At 42.4% G+C, this 24,647-nt stretch overlaps 1 protein-coding gene across 1 annotated transcript; it reads right to left on the reverse strand.

The window, feature by feature from the left end:
• Positions 1-755: 755 nt before the first annotated feature.
• On the reverse strand, positions 756-23,986 carry niban1a (niban apoptosis regulator 1a). Its single transcript, XM_058637958.1, has 14 exons — positions 23,828-23,986; positions 11,543-11,673; positions 10,604-10,732; positions 10,236-10,350; positions 9,985-10,149; positions 9,087-9,202; positions 7,061-7,165; positions 6,809-6,971; positions 6,336-6,520; positions 6,097-6,243; positions 5,753-5,863; positions 4,910-5,017; positions 3,609-3,720; positions 756-3,534 (listed from the first exon to the last, which is right to left on the reverse strand). Exons 1-14 carry the CDS (start codon positions 23,880-23,882, stop codon positions 2,303-2,305), a joined length of 2,874 nt encoding a protein of 957 aa, XP_058493941.1. The 5' UTR covers positions 23,883-23,986; the 3' UTR covers positions 756-2,302.
• Positions 23,987-24,647: the final 661 nt, after the last annotated feature.

Consider the following 24,647-nt stretch of genomic DNA (forward strand, 5'->3'; position numbering starts at 1 on the left):
AGAGTGAGAACGCACTCCGCGACCATGACAATGGGTACCGAGATGATGCGCCACCTTGTGGTGGGCATGATAAACACCACTAAATGACATAGATGGGTCTAGAAATCATGTGGGTTACATGTATGTTTGTGTCTTTATTTTTATTTCCACAGTATCTCCGAGTGTAAAGCATCAGTGTCCCAGCTGTGGGACAGACGCCGCTCATTAGAATCGGATTAGAAAAAGTGACAGTTGTTTTCTTGTTGAATCTTTGCTCACACACTGAAAACACAGCAGAACACTGTGCAGGAACTCCACCCTCTGGATCCGTCATTTATCTGTATTTATGTGAAGGTAATTGAAGTTGAAATGTTTTAAGAGCCTTAATTGCATTATCATGAAAAATGCTTTTTAAACATGAACAAATGTGGAATAATCTCATGTTGTTTATTCTTTATCTCGTCCCTGATGCGCCTGCAGCGCTGCCCTGCTGCCAGAATATGAACCGCGTCACCGTGGTGCAATATATCAAACGCGTGGAAGGAATATTGTCGTGTGTTTGGTGTTTAATGTGTCACAGATGCAGCATTCTAATATTCCACTGTGTAGTGCAACTGTGACTGATTAAAAATGATTGTGGGTCATAAATAAATAATCAAATCATCCTGGTCTGTTTGTTTTATTGGCAAATAAAACCACAACTCTTTTTTGTTCTGCTTTCCCAAACTTCAGATTTGAGACTTCACACACACACACAAAAGACTTTGAGACAACAATTGTTTCTAGATGTATATTTTATTAATATTATCTCCATAGTGTTTCCATTAACTAACGTTGGTCTGGTGGACAGTTTGTGGTCATATGCTGCTGAGCTGAAGCGATGAATCGATTATTAATCGATTACTAAATTAATCGAGAACTATTTTGATAATCGAATAATCGGTTTGAAGCTTTTTTCATGATTAAAACAAGATTTCTGATTGTTTAAGCTTCTTAAATGTGAATATTTTCTTAATTTCTTGCCGAAATCATTAAAAGTCAATCATTTTGGTTTGTGGACGAAACGAGACATTTAAGAACATCATCATTTCCAGGTTTTTTAATCGATTAATCGAGAAAATAATCGACAGATTAATCGATTATGACAATAATCGTTAGTTGCGGCTCTAATATGCTGCTGAGCCTGTGTAAAGGTGGAAGACACTCGAAGAGCAGCGCCGCAGCGGTCAGCCACACGACAGTGGCCGGGTTCCTTCATGACATCTAAGGCACAGACGAGGACTGAAAAGGCACTTCCATACGCTACTCAAGAACACAACAAACATCATTTTAAAAGGGATAGTTCAGACAGTTTAGATGTTAGTCACTGAACAAAATACTTCCACTAGGTTTAATCTAAGCGTATATTTGCTTCTGTATCTCAACGTAAGGCTTTCCAAGCAGGAACTGAGGCTTGTAAACTGCTCAATCTCTTGCACCAATGTCCATGGACAAAATCAGTGTTTCTAGCTCACGGGGGACACAGGAGGTGCTGGTCTACTGCAGGAGAAGAGAAGGTGGCAGTAGCCCTTGTTTGGCAAGTCCGTGTCACTTAAGTCAGTTCAATCAAAGGATTTCAAACACCAATGCGACAAAAAACACATTTTCACAACAACGCCGGTGTGACGTGATATCCTGTAAAATTGCTGATTTTCTCTATGGACTTTGGTGAGGGAGAGCCAACGATTAAAAAAAGTGACACAAACTTCAGTTTCCGGTCAGAAAAGTCTGAACACAACATACTTAACATATCATAATTAAGCAGGTATAGATTTCTGTTGTTAAAGCTGTTTCTCATAGCTAGCATCCATGTCTTTTAACTCTGTAACTGTATTTTAACTCCAGCTCACACACAAACATAAGATCAAAGAGAACATCAATCCTCACACGTTCCAAAGCACCTAACTATTCCTTTAAAATAGATTTGTATTCTACCAAAGTACAATTAACGTCACAGGAATTCACTGACAATCTTCTGTCATAAACTAGTTCAACATTTACAACAGTTTGGTAGTCAAAAGTAATTTACCTGTAAGAAGAAACTGTTCTTGACAGCTTTTGTGATGATTTAATGATAATGATTTTGTATAAATAATTTGACGTAATTCCATGCATATGTGTGGTGGAAGCATTTATGAGGAAAAGGCGTCTAGATTTAACGCAGATGGGAGATTCTGCGACCATCATGTTCTTGGTTCTCTTTCGCCACAAAATGCTAGAACATCCTGCTGAAAGACCAATGATCCACATACACTCAAACACAGCTGTGATTGGTCATAATGCTTTATTCTTCCATTGGAATGCCGCTGGGGTATCGCTGCACCAGCTCCTCCACCTCAATCACCTCCACCACCAGGTCACGGATGTCCTTGATGGAGTCTGGTGGCTGGGCTCCAGGGCTGGACGCGGCCTCCTCTGTGGCAGCCTCAGGGGACACGGTGGCTGTCACATCTGCTGCCTCTACACCTGCACTCACTGCTGCTTCCATGTCGTCCTGCACGTGGACGTCACTGGCAGCCTCCGCCTGGGTCTGAGAGGGCAGCCCGTCGCTCGGATTTGTGTCTTCGGGTGTTTCGTCCGAACTCACGGGCGATTTGCTGATGTCGGCGTCGTCCTGCAGGACATCGGATGTCGTGGAGACTTCATCCTCGCTGCTTTGCGTGGTTCTGATGTTCTCCGTCGACTCGATGTCCGAGGGTGGGGATTCACTGCCCATGGACACGCTCAGAGAATTTGGGTCTGAGGCTTCATCCAGGGCCACATCTCCAGGTGTGAGTACTGGTGCTTCACCACCAGAGGGTGCCTCTACCTTGATTCCTGAGTCTCCTTCACTGCTGTCTTCTGAACCAGCTCCCACAGCTGATGTGGGCTCTGTCTCAACGGCAGGACCAGGACTCAGTGCAGGAGCCTCTGTTTTTGCCTCCGTCTCTAAAATGTCTACGTCTGTGAGGAGATGTGTCACTTCTTCTACAACATCTGTGCTCTGTGTCACAGGATCGTCAGGCAGCGTCTCAACAGAAACGGCCGCCTCTTGGATCACAGTCTCTGCCGTCACACTGACGTCTGGCGTCTCATTTGAAGAGGCCGTATTTGCTAAAGCTGCCGACTCAGCATCCGCTTCCACCTTCACAGTGTGGAAGACGCCCTCTGCTTCAGGTGCGGCCGTCTCCTGACCGACAGCAACGGTCTGCGCGCACTCTTTTTGTTCAACTTCACTCACAAGCGTCTCAATCACACTGGTGTCTACGGAGGTGCTGACCTCCACAGGTTTAAGACCACTGCTCTCCTTCTCCTTCTGCTCCTCCTCCCGTGGGGAGGAGGATAGATCATTGGCCACAAGCGGAGAAGTGGGCTGGGGCTCCACGGAGGTTTTAGAGGGAGAGGAAAGTGCCATGGCGGGGCTTCCTGGGATAGAGGCAGACGGTGAGGAGAGACTGGAGCGGCTGGACTGACTGACCACGTCCCTGCTGTCTGTGAACAAGTTGTATTTCTGCAAGCTCGCTGCTTCCTTCACCACTGCAGAACCAAAAGAAGACAATGTTAACAAGTGGTTTGCTCTGTTGTCACATACTGTATGTGTCAGATTGTACCTTTAGTGACCTCCTTGTCCAGAGTTCGGAGGAGGATGCTCTCAAAAACGTTGTCAACGTGGATGAAGTTGGAGTAGTCGGCGTAGATGAACTGTTCCAGACCCTGAAGCTCCTGCATGGAGAGACCGATACACACGAGTCAAGATGTGGAGCGTGGAAACTGACCGACTGACCGACACAGTCATGTTATACCTTTTAAATCATGAAGCTGTTAACCACACTTTTGTGCCATTGCAAGCTATTTAAATACATACAAACTGTAGTGTAAGGCAGCTTTGAGTGATCATCAAGACTAGAAAAGTGTTATAGAAATAATTTACCATATGAAGAAGAGATAAACAACTTGATTGATTTGTATCTACATTTTCACAGTCTGTGCATATATATCAGATATAGGATTTCTGGATTATAGGGTGTAGTTACCCACTAAGAGACGTCAGCAGACGTCATAGACATAACTGAGACTGTTAAGCCTTGTTGAAGAGAAGGGAGATAGATAAAGCGTCACTATCTGTGCCAGTAACTAACGACACTGACGCACTGTGCGATAGAAGAATCATTCTTTGTGCAGATAAGAGTATGAACACAGAGCAACTGTAAAAATAGACTTTCAAGAAAGTTCAAAAAAAGAAAAAAAGAAAAGTGTCATTTCTGGGAAAAAGTCAAAGTGTACATTTGTTGCCTAAAAAGGAAACGTTTTTGCACTGGAAGAATAATCTCGTTTTAAGAAAAAAACATTGAACTTTATCTTTTAATAATACAGCACTAACTCCAAGCTAAAACACTAATAAGAGGAACAAGACGTTATTTTAAGGCGTGTAAGGTCAACTGCACATCCTCAGTTGGGATCTACTGTATGTAGTTTTTCTGTGTTTGAAAGATGTTGTCATTTTAAAACTCATAATACCACCAGTTTCATCTGTTGTAAGAATTCTAGAATTCCACACAGACAAGAAACAAACAACGCGCCTTGAAGACTCACAGCTTCCTGATCGGCAGTTAAGTGGAAATTTAAAGGAAACTTCATTTACAAAGATCCTGTCCCTAACTTTGTTGAATAAAATAAAGGTTCTGTCAGTGTTATAGTGTGTCTCTAAATACAGCGAGGCTTTGCATACACACATTTGAATATCAGTAACAAGTGTGTAACTGACATTTACCCTTAACTGCCGTCCTCACAGTCTTTGGTGATAATCTAGTTACAATCTTACGGACTTTTTCCTCGTCGTAGCTCACAACATTGTTACTTTCTGTGCGTGTGTGTGTGCGTGTGTGTGCGTGTGTGTGCGTGCGTGTCTTACAGTTTTGCAGGTGGGAGCCAGTCTCTTCTTGATGAAAGGCAGTGTGATAGAAACAAGAGCGTCCTGGAAGATCCTCTTCCTCACCGTGCTGCTGTCATAGTCGTATTGCTGCAGACAGACACACACAGAATACAAGACGTCACTACACTTCTTCTTGTCGTCTTTCTTGCTTTTCTCGTTGATTGTTGAGTTTCACCTGCAGGATATTTAAAAATACTGATTTGAGGATGAGGTAAATTGGACACTTGGTTGTGTTTGTGGCCCTGTGATGGACAGGTGATGTGTGCAGGGCGTGACCCGCCCTGGCACCAGCGTTCTTTTCCTTTCTCTCTCAAATCACATGATTTACATTAGTCTGAAAGGTTATTATGGAATTATTGATCAATAACGACAACAAATCCTGCCTACTGTAGCTTTAATATCCAAGGTGTGGATGCCATGTGGATGATTTAATCTATTTCAACTATGACAGTAGATAGAGAGTTTTTTCTGATAACGTTTGATTTTGACATTTAACCTTTGAAGTAAAAGATTTGATATCTGAAATTGATTTGATTTGATTTGGTACTGAATTCCATAACTGACGGCTGATTTAAAGTTATAGAAATCGATATCTAAAACCAACTCATATTTGTTTGTTTATTCAGCAGCAGGTGAATATACTGCAGCCACTGATGGACATTTAATCAAGCATGCTGTGAGTTTATCTGAAGCGTGACGACGTGTTTCAGCTGCTGTAAAGCTGGTAGACAGTGGAGACTAAAGAGCAGTGGTTTCTTAGTTTCCATGACTAACTTCCACACACTGCTCTCTGTACTGACGATAACGGCTTTGTAAACCGACCTTGAGCACTCGGTGTTTGGCCTTTTCCAGGGCAGAGCTGGGGTTGTCTGGATTGTCCTGCAGGGCCTTGTGCTGCAGCTGCTCAAACGTGTACGCTGCATTCTGCATCAGCTGAAACACACACACACACACACACACACACACACACACACACAGGAAGATGAGAAACTCACAGCTGCCTCAATCTGACTCATCGTGTTTTCACAACACTCCGTCACTGTGTTGATAACAGAAAACACCAGCGTGTTATAAATGTTGACTGATAAATAAATGAGTCAGAAAATCCCTCCACCCACTCAGTCTGAGCACAGACACTGTGTGTGTGTGTATTATTAAATATATACCATCTGCAGGTCCAGCTGAGCGCTGTGGATGACTCCTGTGATGTTGGAGAAACCGAATCTGTCGCGCAGGTGGTGCAGCTTCTCCTGCAGCGAGCCGATCTTCTGGTAGCAGCTCAGCAGGTTGGGTCTCGTCATGTCCGTGAGAGCCTGTGAGACCAGGAGCAGGGAGGGATTACTGCAAGTCTCCAGTGAAGGGGGAACTCAGAGAAGGTCAAAAACAGACAAAGAAACATAGAGACCTTCTTCAGCTGCTCTTTGTCTCCTCCCGCCAGGACGTCCTGACACTTGTCCATCATGCTCTCACTCAGATGTTGTCCCTCCTGGAAACCAGAGCTGACCGGCTCCATCAGCTCCTCCAGAACAGAGGCCAGGTACGGCTGCACTGACTCTGAGCACAGCTTCAGAGCCGACTCGGATACTTTAGCTGCACAGGAAAGAAACCAGACATACACGAGTTCACCAAAACACAGTCCTGAAGTGCCACAAGGGGGCGTCTGCAACTTCCCAGTCATTCCATGACCTCACAACCATCTTATTTATGCTTTTTGTTTGTCACATTGGTAACATTTTATATTAGGGAACACGTATTCACCATTAACCACATGCTTACTAACATATATATGTAGCATACTAGTAATTATTAAGCTTATTCTTTAGATGTTTCCTAAATAAGGAGTCTGACGGCGTCTGCATGGAAACAACAGCACGTTACCTTGCACTTTTTCCTCCAGCTCCTTTCTGCAGTTGAGGATCTGGTCCATTTCGGAGTGGATCAACACCTCTTGGTTCCGGACTGACATGCGACAGTCTTCCTTCAGCGCCGACAGTCCCTCCAGCAGATGCTCCTGAACCAGGATGTACGCCGCCTCCACCGTCTAAACACAAATGCCACCAAAGCTCTGGTATTTCATTATTTGACTGCATTTGATTTCATTTGACTGCAGCAGGTGAGTGTTCCACTCACAGCAAACCAAACTCTCTTCCTCTCCGTCTTCTTAGCCTTGAGACGAGGCAGCATGTCTTTCTCCAGCGTGGGAAGCAGCTGCTCCATCACCATGTTGGCCATCACCTGCAGCACAGACACACATATACATGCACTTCCTTCATGATCACATGCTTTTATCAAACTATAACTCTGAAGGTTCCCTAACGGAGTCTTGTGCACATCTAATGGAGATAATTTAATGGAAACACATTAAACACGTCTACATAATATCGGCATTAAATGAGTGAGACTGGGGATAAGTTTGTAACCTCATAGACGGAGTGAATTGCTTTATTTCTCACTTGTTAAAATGAAGGTGTGTAGCTTGTAAAGAGAAGATCAATTAGATCTTCTTTACTGGGCGGTTAAAGGGACAATCGTCTCTCTAAATTGATTAATTAATCGATTACTAAATTCTTTCGAAGATTAAGCTTCTTAAATGTGAGTGTTTTCTTTATTTCTTTGCTCTGGAAAACAAAGAAATCATTAAAAGTGAATCATTTTGGTTTTTGGACAAAACAAGACGTTTGAGAACGTCATCGTTTCCAGGTTAGACGAACACCGATCAACATTTTTCTGATATTTTTTGGACCAAACGATTAATCGAGAAAATAATCAACAGATGAATCGATTATGAAAATAATCGTTAGTTGCAGCTCTACTCTGTATTAATGAAGGAACTAATACACCTTCTTGTTTCAGTTGTCTACATCATAAATGTGTTATTATTGTCACGTTTCCATCATTTCATATCAAAACAAACACTTTTGCTTTGAAATACTACGGTGAATATATGTATCATGAGTATTGTGTTAAAAATAAATGAAATGCCAGCGTGAGTGAGTGCAGGCACGAGTACAATGCTGTATTTAGAGCAGAGAAGAAAAACACAAGTGGAAATGTCTTTCAATTTAACTTCACAACCCAAACTTCCTTCCACCTCAATGAACAATGAACCAATACAGCAAAACAATGAAGCACTGATGCTGCTGGTGTGTGGGAGTGTTCCTGCTCTGCTTTAAACCCAGTGATCAGAAACAGGGAAGGGAACGAGTGAAGGGAACGAGTGTAGGGAAAAGAAGAGAGGGAAGATGACGCCGTCAGGGAGGAAGAGTTCATTTGCAAATGGAGATGAGAGTCGACAGAGTGAGAGGAAGCAAATCAGCTGTGGGTCTCATTCCCACACACAGCGCTAATTATTCCTCATGCAAATACACTGCAGTGTGTAAACAGGACAGACTTTGGTTTCTGAACAACACCATACATACATACATACATGTACACACATATATATATATATATATGTATACACATGTACACATACATATATATATATATATACATACATATCTATATATAGATATAGATGTACACATACATATATATATATATATACATACATATCTATATATAGATATAGATATATACATACATAAGATATATATACACACTTGCTTTTTCATCTGCATTGAATTGAAGAGATTATAAGTAAGCACTCTCAGAAACAAATGAAAAAAATATAAGAAATAAAAGGAAAGATTAAAAAAAATAAAGCCTATTACATAATTGAATCTTAGTGCTACATTTTGGGGAATTAAATAAAAATGGCAAAGAAATGTGTTACATTATGTTAACTAAAACCTCTTTGGTCTACTTTGAAGCCATATGGATGTTCTCTGTTCTCTGCTCGTCAGTTTATTCTCCTGCAGTGTTTGTCTCACTCACTCACTCGCTCGCTCACTCACTCACTCACTCACTCACAGACCATAATATGGGGGGGCAGGTGACAGTTTTTTGGATAGCGTGTGTTATGAGCTGAATATTTGTCATTAACCATCAATAGTTCTTCTTTAAGCCTCAAACATAGAATAATACTTGCTTTTTTAGATCAGACAGAAATAAGACTTTGTTTCCAAAACACTGAAATATTCATTCTTATAATTACAATGCAAATCAATAACAATCACAGGTGTAATAAAGTAAATGATGCATATGTTGTACGTACTCTGACATCACTTCCTATCAGCATGTCCCAGACCTCGTATTTGCCCTTGTCCTGTCTGTAGAGCTGGACGGCTTTGACGAAAGCTTGGACTTCACACGTCTTCTTCTTCAAGAAGTCTGACACAGAGGGGACGAGACAGAGCGACGCGTCGTCAGTGTCCTGCATGTTCTCTCTGCTACACAACACTGGGTTCATCAGGAGTCGTTTTTGGTGAGGAATCAAACACAAGGCTTGAAAGCTGAGATTTTAGTCATCAACAGAGAGCGACAGAAGTTCTTTAGTCCATTATCTGGAGATTTATTTCGTAATAACAAGATAAAATAACTTGAGGGTTTGCAGCTTTCAATTATCATTATGATTTTCTTTTGTTCTTCATCCTCATCTCGTAAAAACTCATTCACATATCTTATTATAAGGAGATAATGAACGGATATCCCATGAGTTGATTTCTCCATGATTTTGAGATAAAAGAAAACTAAAAAAAAATACAGCGGTGAGCGTGGCCGTCCTCGGTTACCATAGCGATATAGTTCAGAATCTGTTAAGACCAAAAATCAACCAAAAATCAAGCACTGACGGTGAAGCGATCAGTGTGTGCAACATCTCTGTCAACTGAGAATTAAGATTTTTATTAAAGTGAAAATATCTTTGATAAAAAAGCTTGAAACTGTAGAAAAACTGTCATCTGATGTGTGTGACGTATATGGCTTTTACTCTCCTCTGCTGTGAATTAAACACTTACTTTGCCGCAGATGTAGATAAACTATGTCCTCATTGTGCAAAATAAACAAAAAAACAATAATTATAAGAGGTAGCAGTGCTTTAGTCATTAGTCACATCAGTGGATCTTGGTGTGTTTGACAACAGTTGCTGTACAGTGGACGTGCAGCCTCCCTACCTTGGTTCTGGTGTCTGATGCAGTCGGACAGGATGGAGAGGAAGGCCTCCTGTTTGGCCTGCTGTTTGAAACAGAAGTAGGAGTCTCTCCTGTAGGGCAGACGCAAGTAGACGGGAAACTGGCCCGGCATCCCAGACAGGGGCGGAGCAAAGTCTTCCTTCACGTCTGAAAACGGGAAAACATAACGAATGATGACAAATACAGGTCTCATCTTTTACGGTATGTATTCACCATGTGAGTATTTTACTCACTGGTGTCATCAGGGAAACACTTGTCCACCATGGCCATGTACTTCTCCTCTGTGGTCAGAACGCTGCCCCCTGTGGGCAGAAGTTTGTGGTGTGGAGGAACTCCTTTGACAAAACACTGAGAGCACAAACAACAAGAGGAGGAGGAGGAAAATTATGATGAAAGGTTATATTTGTATATATATATATATATATACACACATATACGTATATATATATATATATATATAGATATATATATATATATATATGTATATGTATATATATATATATAAATACATACATATGTGTGTGTGTGTGTGTGTGTTGTTATTTAATGGCTTTTTTAGCTGTGTGTATGTTTTGTGCTGCAGTTGCGCCGTCACACTCACATCGAGACCCTCGTGACACTCCAGGCAGTAGTTGGCCCTCACCACCACGTAGCGCTCTTTCCACTTCCTGGTGTCGTCAAAGTAAAGGACGGCCTCCTCGTACAGAACCTCACCATCCTGAGGAGCCTCCTGCTCATCACACACACACACACACACACACACACACACACACACACACACACACACACACACACACACACACACACACACACACACACACACACACACACACACACACACACACACAGAGATGATATGGGAACCTGCTTTTTAAAGATGACACTTTATTTCATATTTTAACATTACATACGTTTGATAAAAGTATCACAACTTCATTTTATGCCTCATTTTAAAATATAACCCAAATAAATAAATGCAACTCATTTAAGGGTCGTGACCCAATCTCGATGAAGCCGTTATTATCCACTCAAAATGGACTGGTAACAGTAACAAAAGTCAAATCTATAGCAAAGTCTGTTACATTTCAATTTGTATTTGATTCAGGGAACTTTGGTGGATATGCAGAGGGGTTCTTTCATCTCGGAGTTAAATGCATGTCGGCCTCACAAAATAACAGACAACTAGCAGCAGAGAGGTAAATACTGTTTAACCGGCTGGAGAAGGCACGGCGAGACCTTTAATTATATTAAACTTCTATAATTAATGATATTTTGATCAGGCTTTTACGACACTGTGGTTTACAGCAGTAACTATCACAGCTGATCTGTTTCAGGTACTTTGTTGTTCTTTTGTCTGGATGTTTTTAGCACAGCGGTAAATACTGAGGCATCAGCAGGAGTGAGGACAAGGACAAAGACCAGGTTCTGATTATTGATCAGGGGCGATTGGATTTCCACTCCATCAGTTCCTAAACAAGACTTGGAGAGAGTGACACCTTTCATGAGTGAACTGGTCCACGTTGTGGAAACAGTCACGTACCCTCTGTTTGAGAAGCTGCGTGATGTTGTCCTTCTGCTGCTCCAGATCATCTTCTACCTGGGAGAACCTCGCCACAGAGAACTGCTTCATGTAGTACGGACTGAACGCCGTCAGCTCAGCCTCGGCCTGGCCTGCACACACACACACACACAGAGGAAGTTTCTTTTAGGAAATCACACACGAGGAGAGCAGTGTCAGTGCCTGTAGAGAGACGGTGAGCAGAGGTCGGGTTTCAGAGCAGCCCTGAGGAGGAGGAGGAGGAGGAGGAGGAGGAGGAGGAGGAGGCGTGAGCGTTCCACGCACAGAGTCCACATTTATGCGACTCACTTGAGACCAGGTTGTGCAAGTCGGAAGGAGGGAAGTCAAACGTCCGTCACATGCAGGAAGGAAATGAGGAAACACTAAAAGAGTGCAGACCTCCGCCAAGACTTTGTCACCTGTGTTTTACATTTTGATCCAGTGGATCCAGAAGAACCTTCTTCCTGGTGAAGCCCACTGCAGTCACACATCTTAAGTAAAAGGTGGCCCAAAATAAAACTCCTGAGACCAGAATAATTGTTAACTTGTAATTATACAGACTTTTTTCTGCACGTTCTCATACCTCAGTCCACAGAGAACGTCTGTGTTTCAAAGATGGATCACCATATACAGTAAATGCTGCTTCTTTTACCGTTACTAGCACTTCTGTCTTCCACGTAATTCTGTTTTTCCTTTTTAATCTTTAATCGTAGACGTGTTGGTGCGCCGTTGCTGTGAATCTCAGTTGGGGGTGACATCGCTCGCAGTTCCCAGTTCCTATGTCAGTGAAACGCAGCAGAAATCTGAAAGAAGACTCACTGAGGAAGGCAGCAGTGGATCAACAGCTCCTGTGTCCTGTGATGTCAAAATAACACATGGACTTTGGTGTGGGAGAGTGAGTTTCCAGTTGGAAAAGTCAAATATTTGTCAGATATCGTAGAATTACGCAGACGCGATATGTGACGCACACTTCAGAGGAACCCCAGGGCCTAAACCTGGGCCTAAACCAGGGCCTAAACTCGAACCCTAACAAGGGATTTGATCTCAGGAGAGCAACTTAAAAATGTATGAACACATTCTTACTCCACCTTCAGACTTCACGTCCACATCTCGTCACTTCCTTGGAAAGAAAACATGGACTGGTAAACAAATCTGTGACTCCTGCATCACACTTGTTTCTGGAGCAATCAGACTCTCCGTCTCTGCTCAGGTCTCCTGGGTGACTCGCACTAGCTGCACAGCCTCAGCCAGATGCTGTTCACTTCCTGCTCTCCTCAGACCTTCTGGCAGTACATCTGCAGCATTACAGAGAGAAGAGAGAATCTCTCAGAGGCTCTCAGATGTGGAGGGAATCAGTTAAATAAAGTTAAATAAAGCTCAGCAAACAGACACAACACACAACTAAAGCTCAGCTCAAGTCAAAGGCAAACATGTTCTAATATTTCCCTTTTTTCCTTCTCCCTCTGCACGGTTGACATCACATCACAGTCGGGAAAACTAATCCACTAAATGGATATTTACCCAGCTTTAAATGCTCAATATCCACAAACAATCACAGGTAATTCCTTAAATCTAAGGTTCAGAGCTGTGTCACTGTCTCTTCATCGTGTGTTTGATAGATGATGATGATGATGACGACACACGGCCATGAAAACCAGCCTCAGTCACGTTACTATGGAAACAGATCCTTCATCGTGCTGAAGATGTGTTTGGAAAACTAAACAACAAAAAGACAAAGCCGGGTTTTACGGCTCTGTTTGTGAGGCGGAGTCAGTTTTCTTACTAATATCGTGAGACGCTCTCAGAAGAGGTGATAAACAAGTCTCATCCAAAGTCAGAATGGAATCACTATCAATCCGTTGTAAAGGGATATTTGGGAATAGGAATGTTCTGTGTGCTGTTTGTGTCGTCACTGCCTATCACAAACTATGGCGATAGATGGTAAATGATCTTATTTATATAGTTCTTTTCCACATGAAGCTCACAAATTAGCCATTCATTTCTTCACTAACATAAGACGGAGTGTTTTATCTCTGAAATCCTCTCAGTTCACTTCCTGGTGCTCTGAGCTGATTTGAATGGCTCTGACTTAAGGCCCCGCCCTCTCACCACCCTGCTGCTGTTCATGCAAAAATACCTGCAGTCTTATTTTAGCCTCTTTTCAGGTTCAACGGCGTTTGCAATGACCAAGACACACCCTCTGACGACCTTGTTTACGAGGTGAAATATGAAGTTGTGCATCAGCAGTAAGTGGTGACCTCTGGAGCAGGAATCAAAACCAGATTTTCTTTCTTCTTATTTGAATCTATCTAATATTGTACAGAGATTATGATTTTACTAAATGTATCCTTTAAAAAAAAGTAAGAACAAGCTAACAACAGTGGTGACAATGTGGACGTTGTCTTTAATCACTGTTGTATATAAAATGATGCAACGAGAATAACATGAGACGCAGAGAATAATGTGTAAAGAAAATGCTCTTATCAATAGTTTCCCTTTTTGTGCTGCTATTAATTACTGCTTCTTCTTTGAGCCTAAATATGTAAGTAGTTGTTTTTTTACAGACATTTACACTCCAAACGCCTGTTTCACCCGTTTCACCTGAACAGAAAGAACAGAAGGAGCCGCACCTGTCGACTAATCCATGCTGTGGGTGGGAGAAAAGTGAATGATCCAGTGGTGTGTTTAAAGGATTTCTGCACGTTACTGTGGGAATGTTATCAGCACATTTACACATCCACTCTGTGTGATTAACCCTCCAGCTTAGAGCCACGATAACCACAGCCACAAACAACACCAACAACACCAATATCCTTTCACTGGAGATGAGTATCTGGCACTTCACACTTTACGGTAAGGCTACATTAATTAATAGGGATGTCCCAAAACGATATTGATATCTGATATCAGTCCGATATCAGCCAAAGAATTTATATCGGATTATATCGGAGTGCCGTTCTGCTCCAGCAGCGCCTGTTGTGATCACGTGGGCTCTGAGTGTTGGATGCACATAGAGCCAACGTGATCACAACAACAACTGCTATTTCAGAGGTTAAACATTTTTATTTAACTTCTGAAATCAGAGGCTACGAAGCCGCACAGCGAGCGCGAGTTAGCCATTAGCACCGTGCTAGCGCATCCTGAGGCGAGCTGCTCAAACAACATTATTCCATAAACCAGCGCCACCTGTCGACTTTCAACAGCCTCCGTTTGTTAATTATACCCCAAAAACCAGCCATGCCAAGAGCTTTGTGTGTTTTAAATGTGTCCTGAAGCTTGTGTTTACCTGCAGGATGAGTCACTCACCCTGTGTGGGTTGGGCTAATCCAAAATAGTGAAAACAAGGGGCGGTGTTCTCTGAAGACACGCTGTTACCTGTGAAACACAGGTGCTCTGAACCCATTAGCACTTGGTACTTTCCTCCTGATGAAATTAACCATAGACTGTATGAAATTAACATGGAAAAAAATACAATATTCTTACGTTGAAGGTAAAAATTGATGTAACCCATTGGTTAATAATAAATGGGTCAGTTTTTCTCATACCTACTGTTGCTGACTATTGTTGCTGACTAAGTAATATCACTTGATCAAGCCTATTCTAACATTCCACACTACAAAATAAGTCAATAAAGTATGTATGATTCGTGCTGATATCATATCGGATCAATATCGGTATCACATCAGAAGTGAAAAAGTTGTATCGGGACATCCCTATTAATTAACATTGTTGTTATAAGCATGTTTTAACAGTAAATTAGTTATTTATCCAGACATCATTCAAGGGCCTATGAAGCTACTGTTATTGTCAGTAATGACTTTTAACAGTTAAAAATGGCATTAAAAGCTTTAAGTAACTTTAAATCCCTTTATTTAGTAAACATTTATTATTTATTAGTGTGTGTGTGTGTGTGTGTGTGTGTGTGCAGCGGCCCGGTCAGCTGCAAACATGCTGACGTATGAAGAAAAAGAAATGTTGTTGTTTACTTTCAAACCATTAAACGTTTGAAAAATCTAAATACTGGCCTCATCAGCCAGCTGCGTGACAGTTAACGGCGCACTGAAGCAGATTCGAGTTTCAGAGAGTCACAATAGAACGGCCGGAACACGGGTCGGTTGTTAATTCAAGGTCATCAGCAGACTAGCTTCATGAATCAATTCATTATAGATATTATAAGAAAATATAGGCGTGTGGTTTTATAAGGGGGGGAGACGGTACGCACATGAAAAAAACATGAAATTACAAATTTAAACGACTAAACAGACTCAAGTGTAAACAGAAGTGCCCACCAATTCCTGGGTTTATATAAAAAAAAAAAAATAACAATAAGGTAAGAATTATGACAAAATGACTCTCAATATTGCTGCACCTACTACAAACAAAACTCCCTTTTCATTAAAACCACAGTGGTCACTGAAATAACTTGAATTTTTGAATTGTGTGATTCAACAGAATTAGTTTAAAAAACAATTGTGTCCATGTGTGTCGAGGCGAATGTGAAGGTTCTCAAATGGATAAAAAGAAAGAATAATAATAAAACAATATACTGTAAACATTTTCAACGTCACATTCAGTGAGTGTAACATTCTATTTTAAGGCACATATCTTCATTTGATTAATATGAAAGGGTTTTGTCCTTCACGTTTCAAATGAGTCGTCATGTTTGACGTCACGTTGCGTTCACTTGCCTTTAGCCGCTGCTACTATAGTTCACTGGGAAACCACAGGGTTCCTGTAGCCCTTATTATTATTATTATTATTATAATAAATCACAATGTGCTTCATGACATGGTGAGACATCCTCTGTCCTCACAGACATAAGCAGAGCGGAGCACCAGTAAACAGTTCATTTTAAAAGCCTGGACTCAATCTTTGGAGATTCCCCAAATGGAATGAGCTCATTTTTGTGTCAAGTAATAGGAAACACTGACATGTCAGCTCATGTCCCATGTGTCTCTCACACACACATGAACAGGCAAACACGTAACCATACTGTATTTCATGGTTTGAAACCAACAAAATCATGAGATTTCTCAGGAAAACACAGACGACACAGGACAAGTCACTGCAGAGCAGCAGCAGCAGCAGCAGCAGCAGCAGCAGCAGCGTGTGCGAGCTGCTGGGAATGTGGAGAATGTAGAGATACAGCAGAGAGCGGCCGCTTGTTGAGTGAGAGCGAGGCTGGTTTGCCCCGGCATGTTGACATGACGCCTAACACAAACTCGACACGTCGTCACGCGTCCGTTTTCATGCATTCATCAAAAACTCATCCTCATTAAGACATTTGTCACATTAGACAACGTCACCTGATATTATAATTGTTTTTTTTTAATGTGTGTGAAATATTATTCGTACAAAAACGTGTCGTAGTGTCACTTTTATATCGTTGAATACTGTACATTACATTACTTTTATACCACGTCACAGGGGCACGGTGCCCTCTCACTTTTCTCATGCGTCCTCTTACCAAAGAGCAATACTTTACACTACACGCAGTCTTACTAAAAACAATCGTTTAATATCATGTAATATTTTCAAATTAATGCCAGGAAACAATATTCCCGTTTTCTAGAAAATGCATAATGTCAAAATTGTGGTCAGTCAGTTTAAGCAGCTTCGAATTCACATAAACTGTCTCGGTCAGTTTTCTCCCTCTCTTGGTCTTGGGCTCCCAAGGTATCGTTATTTATAATAAGAAACTAAGAAGTAAAAAGCACATGAAAGCAAAACAAAAAAGTGGTAATAACAGCAGTACCTGTAATAGGGTAACCCGAATATCGGGGTCGAATATAATTCAAATATCAAAAAGTATCAATAATAATGTTCGAATGTGTATTTTTTTATTTTTAAAGGCGACATAGAATGCTTGTATCACACATATATGTTAGTTATGGAGGTCTACTTAGATATATTAACTTGTTTTCATGATTAAAAACCTCCTAATCGCTGCAAACGAGCCGATCAAAATATCTCCTCGCTGACGCTCTCGTCAGCCGCGCTGTTTCAGACCAAACAGTTGCTGTGATTGGCCAGCCAACGAGAGCTTTCCTACTGTCCTGTGATTGGCCAGGTACCTGGAAGTGACGTAATAGATAGGCCAGCGCTCAGATACACAGCTCCCCCTCTGGCACGGTGGATGCTCTGCATCTCAGCAGCTACAACGAGACTAGTTCTTCTTCTTCTTCTGCGGTTGAATGTACGCAACCGGATGTGCCCGGACTAGTGCCCGCACCGGGAGGCACTACGGTGGTGAGGATTTCTGATGACGACATCAAATTAAGGAAGTGTCGATCCGCTTCGCAGAGCCCAGGAAAACAATACAACACTATTTTCTCAGCAGTGGCTGAACTGTTTGTTCTGAAACTTTAGGGTTTCATAAACGAGGTAATGACGCAGATACACACACAAACGCAGCGTTAATTGGAGCTTCCGGTCTATGTCACCTTCAATACACGTGTTAAACCGTGGCGACTCAAGCCCCGCCCTCTTTCCTCTGCCTATCCACGTGTGAAAAACAAACGAACAATAAAGTTTTCTGAGTCGCAACAATCTCACGTTCCGTCAGAAACAAAGGCGATAAAACACCCACAGAGGTCACCACTCCTGACCATCTCAAAAGTTTTTGGCTTTGACAAATAAAGACATCGTACTCTCAGTCGGACAACCTGAGGGGACGCCTGCCAACAAACCAGCCGAGTTTAGGTCCGAGCAGGTTCACAGCTGCCCGTCAGAACGCTGTTACAGACAAACTGGTACGCTTTATTTACAAAGACAGGAGAACGATGAACATCTCGCAGGGGTCCAGTTTCAAAGACTTCATCCAAGAGCTTGAGCCAAGGTACACGGTTCTTAGCCGCGTGACCATCACCGACAGAGTCACCGCACGTTTCATAGACATGGAAATAACTCTCAAAGCGACCGAAGCTCAGACGAGTCACACGGTCCAAAACGTTGGCAGACACATCGGAGACAAACTCGTGAGTAGAACGTGAGTGAGTGCTCTCCATCACCACGGACAACACGGATAATTATATTAAACGCCGTCGAGAGACACCTGCGGGCCGCCAGTGTCCATGCATAGAACATATTACAACCACATATTAAGTTAAAATGTATTAAAAATGTAATTAAAAATTTGACTATAATCTTTGGAGATTCCCCAAATGGAATGAGCTAATTTTTGTGTCAAGTTAGAGGAAACACTGACATGTCAGCTCATGTCCCATGTGTCTCTCACACACACATGAACAGGCAAACACGTAACCATACTGTATTTCATGGTTTGAAACCAATCAAAATCACATATTAAGTTAAAATGTATTCAAAATGTAATTAAAAATTTGACTATAGTTCAAATATTAAAAATAATAAGTATTTGGATTGTTTGATCCCTGTGAACCGGTCTGTGGAAAATAACACTTATATTGCTTGTTTCAACACACAGACTAGCTCAGGACCAGACACGTCGTCCAGGATGTTCACCTTTGACCTAATGACTCTAGAATTGTCTAAACCTAAACTTTGTACTGTTTGTTTTTCCAGTATTTTCATGAACCTTTATTGAAGGAACTGTGTTACCAGTAGTATAATCGTCTTTCATACTGATTGAACAAACAGAAATACTGTATTTACAGTACTTGTCTCCTCAAGACTTAAAGCTGTATATGCACTGTGTCCTGTGGTTCAGCCGACCTGAGTAAACAACAGGTGGGTTTGCAGCAGAGATTTGACGGAGCAGCAGCAGCAGCAGCAGCAGCAGCAGCAGCAGCAGCAGCAGCTTCCTCTCTTTGTGGAGAGCTGTGGACTCGGATCCGGAAAAAAAAGAAGAAAAAAAGAGGGGGAGAAGTGGCCCAGTTTCTCAGATCCTCTGAATATCTGTGAGATTGTGTCATGGCAGCTGGAGGCCGAGCAGAGTGGTACAGCAGTGAGAACAAAGAATCCCACACCCACATACAGCCTTTTTTGCCTTGTTGGGGCAGCCCATGTCCAAGAGGGAAGGAATTAGGTGACCGGAGGGTTGTCGGTTCAAATCCCAGGATGGGTCAAGCAAGGCCTGAGGTGGTCCTGAGCAAGGGCACCCAACGCCCGGGCACAGATAAGTGCTGCCCACCACTCCTGGTATGGCTTGCATGTCTTCACTATCACTATCACTAACTTAAGTCCACTCAAGTAACACTTACTTTGAGGCGTTGCCAACAAAATGACAGGAGAAGCTTTTGGGGAATCCAAGCAGAGGCAGAACATCCACACGTTCACTTGTGTTGTGGATTATTTGGCGTGGATTATCCTGCTCTGTACGTTCTCACATGAGCTCACATGGACGTTTTTCAGTGAGAAGAGTAGAAAACTTTTAGGAAAAATCTCCGTGAAGTGAATTCTGTAGACATTTGCATTGACACATGGAACCCCTCTGGACTAGCCTTGGTGAACCCAGTCGATGTCGGCCATTTTCGACTTGATCTTGCTCTGCTGACACCATTTTGACCGAGTGTGCACCAATGAAAGTTTGGTCCAAATGGCCACCACTCATGATGTCACCCATGGCCGTTTTGCAGCTGGAAGTTCAGACGCATCATCAGCAACAGGCTGCGATTGGATGATGCCACCTGCCAATCACACTGGTGTTAGCACATATGTGCTGTAATTTACTAGTGATTGAGAACATTAACTTGTCAGAAAAAATGTTTAATGATGTTTTAAATCCAGTGACACGTCCAAGCTCATCTTACCATAGACTTCCATTCAAATTAAGTTCTTTTGGCAACCAGCAGAGTCGCCCTCTGGTGGCTATTCAATATATTATAATTTCTGATTGATTTCTGAGGGCACAGGAAGAATCTGTCCATTTTTTTATATATATACACAATCTATGGTTTGGAGGAGACGATCAGTCCCAACCTCTAGTTTGTGAACATTTGGTCCAGCCTGTAGAGTAACAGAGCAGATGCCTCATGTCTGCCTCGTTCATAAAATATGTGCACAGCACACATGAATCACCACCTCACCAGATGTAGACAATGTCTGACTCAAGGTTTCTGTTCAGAGTCAGACAAAAAAAAGTCACAAATATCATCACAATTGTCATAAACAATATTCCTGTGGTTTGTAATATATTCTTATTTGTTTTCTACCAATCCACATTTCATAATCCCAGAGAGCCAAACTACCTCTCACAATGTCTGCTGGATTGTTTTTGGAAACAAATATCCACTGAGGATCCATGAAGCTCATAACACACATATTGTGTCATCATATTTCAGTATTTGGTCTCCATTCAATGTCAGGAACTGGAAAACAAAATAAGAAAAATGTGAGCAGGAACCAGGGATTTTTTTTTAATCCAAGGATTCATCAGTTCTGCTGTTCCTGTAGCTTTTTAGAATCAAACCAATCAATGACACGAAGCACCCATTAATTTTCCCTCCTCATGAGGGTTGAAGGGGGCTGGAGCTAATCCCAGCTGACATAGGGCAAAGGCGGGGTTCACCCTCGCACACACGGGAAGAGCATGTATACTCTGCACAGGAAGGACCTCTGTCCAACCCAGATCCAAACTTGCTTGCTTGTAAGGCAACAATGCTAGCCATTGCACCACTATGTGGCCATCCATGACACCATGATAACCAAATAGGTAGGTGTCAAACAACAACACCCAAGGTTTGATTCCCTGCAGTGATCTTTCCATGTTGCATACTATTGCTTCTTTCTATTTGAATTCCTGTTGGTCCTTGGTCCCAAAGTCCCATTTAAAGGCCAGTGTGTCACAATTAGGGGGGTTTATTGGTAGAAATTGAATATATGACCCATTAGTATGTATTTGTATGAGCGCATAATTGCTTTAGAATAGATTGTTTTTGTTTTTTTCAGTCTTAGAATAATATTTATACAGTACTTGGTTACTTAGGTTATCTTGCGTTTCAGACACTTGTGAATTAGTTTCACCTTTGAAAACCAGAGACTGTGTTCATTTTTATATGGATCCTACGACCAATATCAAGGAAGTTCGACTATAACACAGGCGAACGGAGCAAACCACTGACAGAGACATAAAAAAAGGGACAAATGATGTCATTCAGAAAAACTGCTTCACAGACACCACCAAAACTGGACTGTTGTCAGTTTATGAGTCATCGAACATCTCTTCAACCCAACCCAGTGAACTAACTACCACCAAATTCTCCAATACATACACCCACCCCACCTTCTGCCCTGCGCACACACACACACACACACACTCCACAGAGAGAGAGAGAGCACAAAGTTAGAGGAATGTTTCTTTTCACCATGACAAACAAGTGCGTGTTGTCACTGAAAAGCACTGGCAATACAAGGCTAAGAGTTATCTCTGAAAAAGGCAGCCAGGAAAAAGTGTTCTTCAGTCTGCAGAATGAGGCTGAATCCAAATAATCCCAACATTTACATCCCAAGTCCTTCTGTAACCACTTGGCCTCCTTTTCCCATTGAGGTCAAGGAGAGATATGAAGGAAGGGAGAATCCATAAGGACATAAGACAACTGTGGTAAAATCAACTGCACTTTACACTAGACTGTGTAAAATCTGCTGTGATTAAGCGAAGCGAGTGTCTATTGAATGAGTTTCCTGTTGACCTTTACGTCCCAGAACAGAACGACACGATGGCCGGTGAGATGGATCGTGCCACGGTCGCTCTACACGACTCTGGTGGTTGCGGTGTTGTCTGAAGGAAGACCCACGGCGGCTGTATGACTTCTAGCAACAATACTGCGGTCTACACCTCGTCCGGTGCTGGTTCTGGTTCAAAGACCGGGGAGCACAGTTCACATTTACATGCCGGAGTAATCGGACTATGAATTGCATTATCCAGGTATGTTAGTCCGATTAAGACTAGCTCCATTTTAGTCGGATTAACATGTATACGTGACATTAAAAAAAAAGAAGAATTCCTGTCCTAGTCTGACTAAAATCTGACTTGTGAGTCAGGTTCCTCCAACTAGTCCAATTCCTTTAGGAAGGTTATTTTATTTGGGTTCAAATATTTGTAAAAACCATGAACTCTCGCCTGTGAGTGCACCTGACTGTACAGAGCTCCTCCCCGTCTCATTTAAAGACCTACGGAGATGCACCTTTTGTCCTCGCTACACACACACACTGACCCAACTATGGACACACCCAGCAGCAGAGGAGACAAAAGACTGGAAGGGAAAACGCTGTGTGTCCCTTCTCACTTTCCTTACCCTTCCCTGCAGGACAGGACAGGCAGGAGTGACCTGTTCAGCCTCTCTCACACTCACACAGATTTTAACCTTTTAGCCTCACCCAAACCTTAACCTAACTACACTTTCCATTCATCAATCCACTTCCACTCATGCCCCCACAGGGTCTTTGGGGCAATTGAATACCAGGCCAAAAGATCATATCCCCATCAGGCAAAACCTGTTTTTATTATTATCTACTAACCTTTTCTATTTAGATCTAAACGAGTCAGATTTGTACAAAAATAGCACATTTAAGAGCTAGTGTGTCTTAAAGCTGCTCTTTGATGCAGTCCATGTTTAGTTTTTTTTCCAGAATAAAAAGGCACTGAAGAAAAGCAAAAGACACAAATAGAACAAGCAAAAAAGGCCTTTCTCGGTCAAACCAGGGTCCAAACCTGTGGACACTGTACCACCGTGTGACCCCCCCACATCTTAGCCGTGAACTTAACCTTAACACTGAACCTAACCCAAGCAGGTGTTAACCTCTGAACAGCCCTTTAAAAGTGAGGAGCAGACACAATATCCTGAGAGAGAGAGACAGAGAGACAGACAGAGACACAGAGAGAGAGAGAGAGAGAGAGAGAGTCCATGTGTATGGCATGGATTTAAGTTTAGTGGAACTGGAATGTTTTTTTCTTCTTTTTCCTGTGGAAAGATACAAGAAAACCTGCCTCACAGGTTTGCGACGGCGGCGCAGAGACGTTCTCGTGTCTAATGAAACTGGTTGACCGGGTTGTTTCCACAAAAACACAGTTAACATGGAGACAGAGACTCAAAGTGAGGGGATGAGACACCTGAGTTTGTGAGCTGCTGAATGAAGGGCGGTTATATGTGACCGAACAGACATGAAGCTGTGTAACAGCACGGAGGAGCAGAAGTGCCGCAAGTTCACCAAGTTTTCTGTGATTAGAGGGGAAAGCAGGCAGAGAGACAGCGGCAGAGAGACAGCAGCAGTGAGACAGCAGCAGCGGCGGCGGCGGTAACGCGGTGCGTCCTCGCCGCCTCGCTCCACAAAACATTGTCCCCTCTTTACCTTTGATGTAGTTGGACTTGTTGTCATCCAGCAGACTGGACGCGGAGACCCCCATGGCGCTGCTGCTGAGAGTGGATCCACAGGTAGAGCTCGGTCCTCAGGTACAAACACCGTCACCACATCGATGAGACGCGGCTACACCCGAGGGAAGAGGAGGAGGAGGAGGAGACACGCCCTCCTCCTCTGACGATTACTCACAAAAGCCAACTCACTCCCCCCCCCTTCACACGTGCAGAGGCGTTTCAAAGAAGTTTGGGGGCCCTGTTGAGCAATGTAATGTAACAAAGTACAAATACTTTGTTACTGTACTTAAGTGTCATTTTCACATATCTGTACTTTACTTTGTTATTTATATTTCCTAAATAAAATGTGTAATTTAGCTCCGATACATTTCCCTACAAAATAAAAGTTGAGTTGGTGAAGTAGTTGTTTTTAGCCGCTCAGCTGTTAGCCGCAGATTTTGGCTCTTGTGTGGACACGCCGTTAAAACACCGTTTTAAGTTCAAAAACACAAGGAGACACAGGGAGGGTGAGAGAGAGAGTTTGTCACCCAATACAGTAAATGAATCATTTCCAAGTGATGTTTTATTATGCATGATATTTAAGGAGCCGTCCAGACGGAAACAGGTTTAGGTGAATCATTTTCCGTCCTGTTGTTATATCTGTAATGTGTACCGTACGTCTTCTTCTGAGGTTAAAAAGATCATTTACCTTTCGTCCCGTCCATCACAGGGCCACATAGAGACAAACAACCATCCACTCTTACACCCGTACCTACAGTCCATTTAGAGTGTCCAGTTAATCTCTGCGTGTGTTTGGA

The sequence above is a fragment of the Solea solea genome, chromosome 9 (genome assembly GCF_958295425.1).
Source record: "Solea solea chromosome 9, fSolSol10.1, whole genome shotgun sequence".
Taxonomy (NCBI): domain Eukaryota; kingdom Metazoa; phylum Chordata; class Actinopteri; order Pleuronectiformes; family Soleidae; genus Solea; species Solea solea.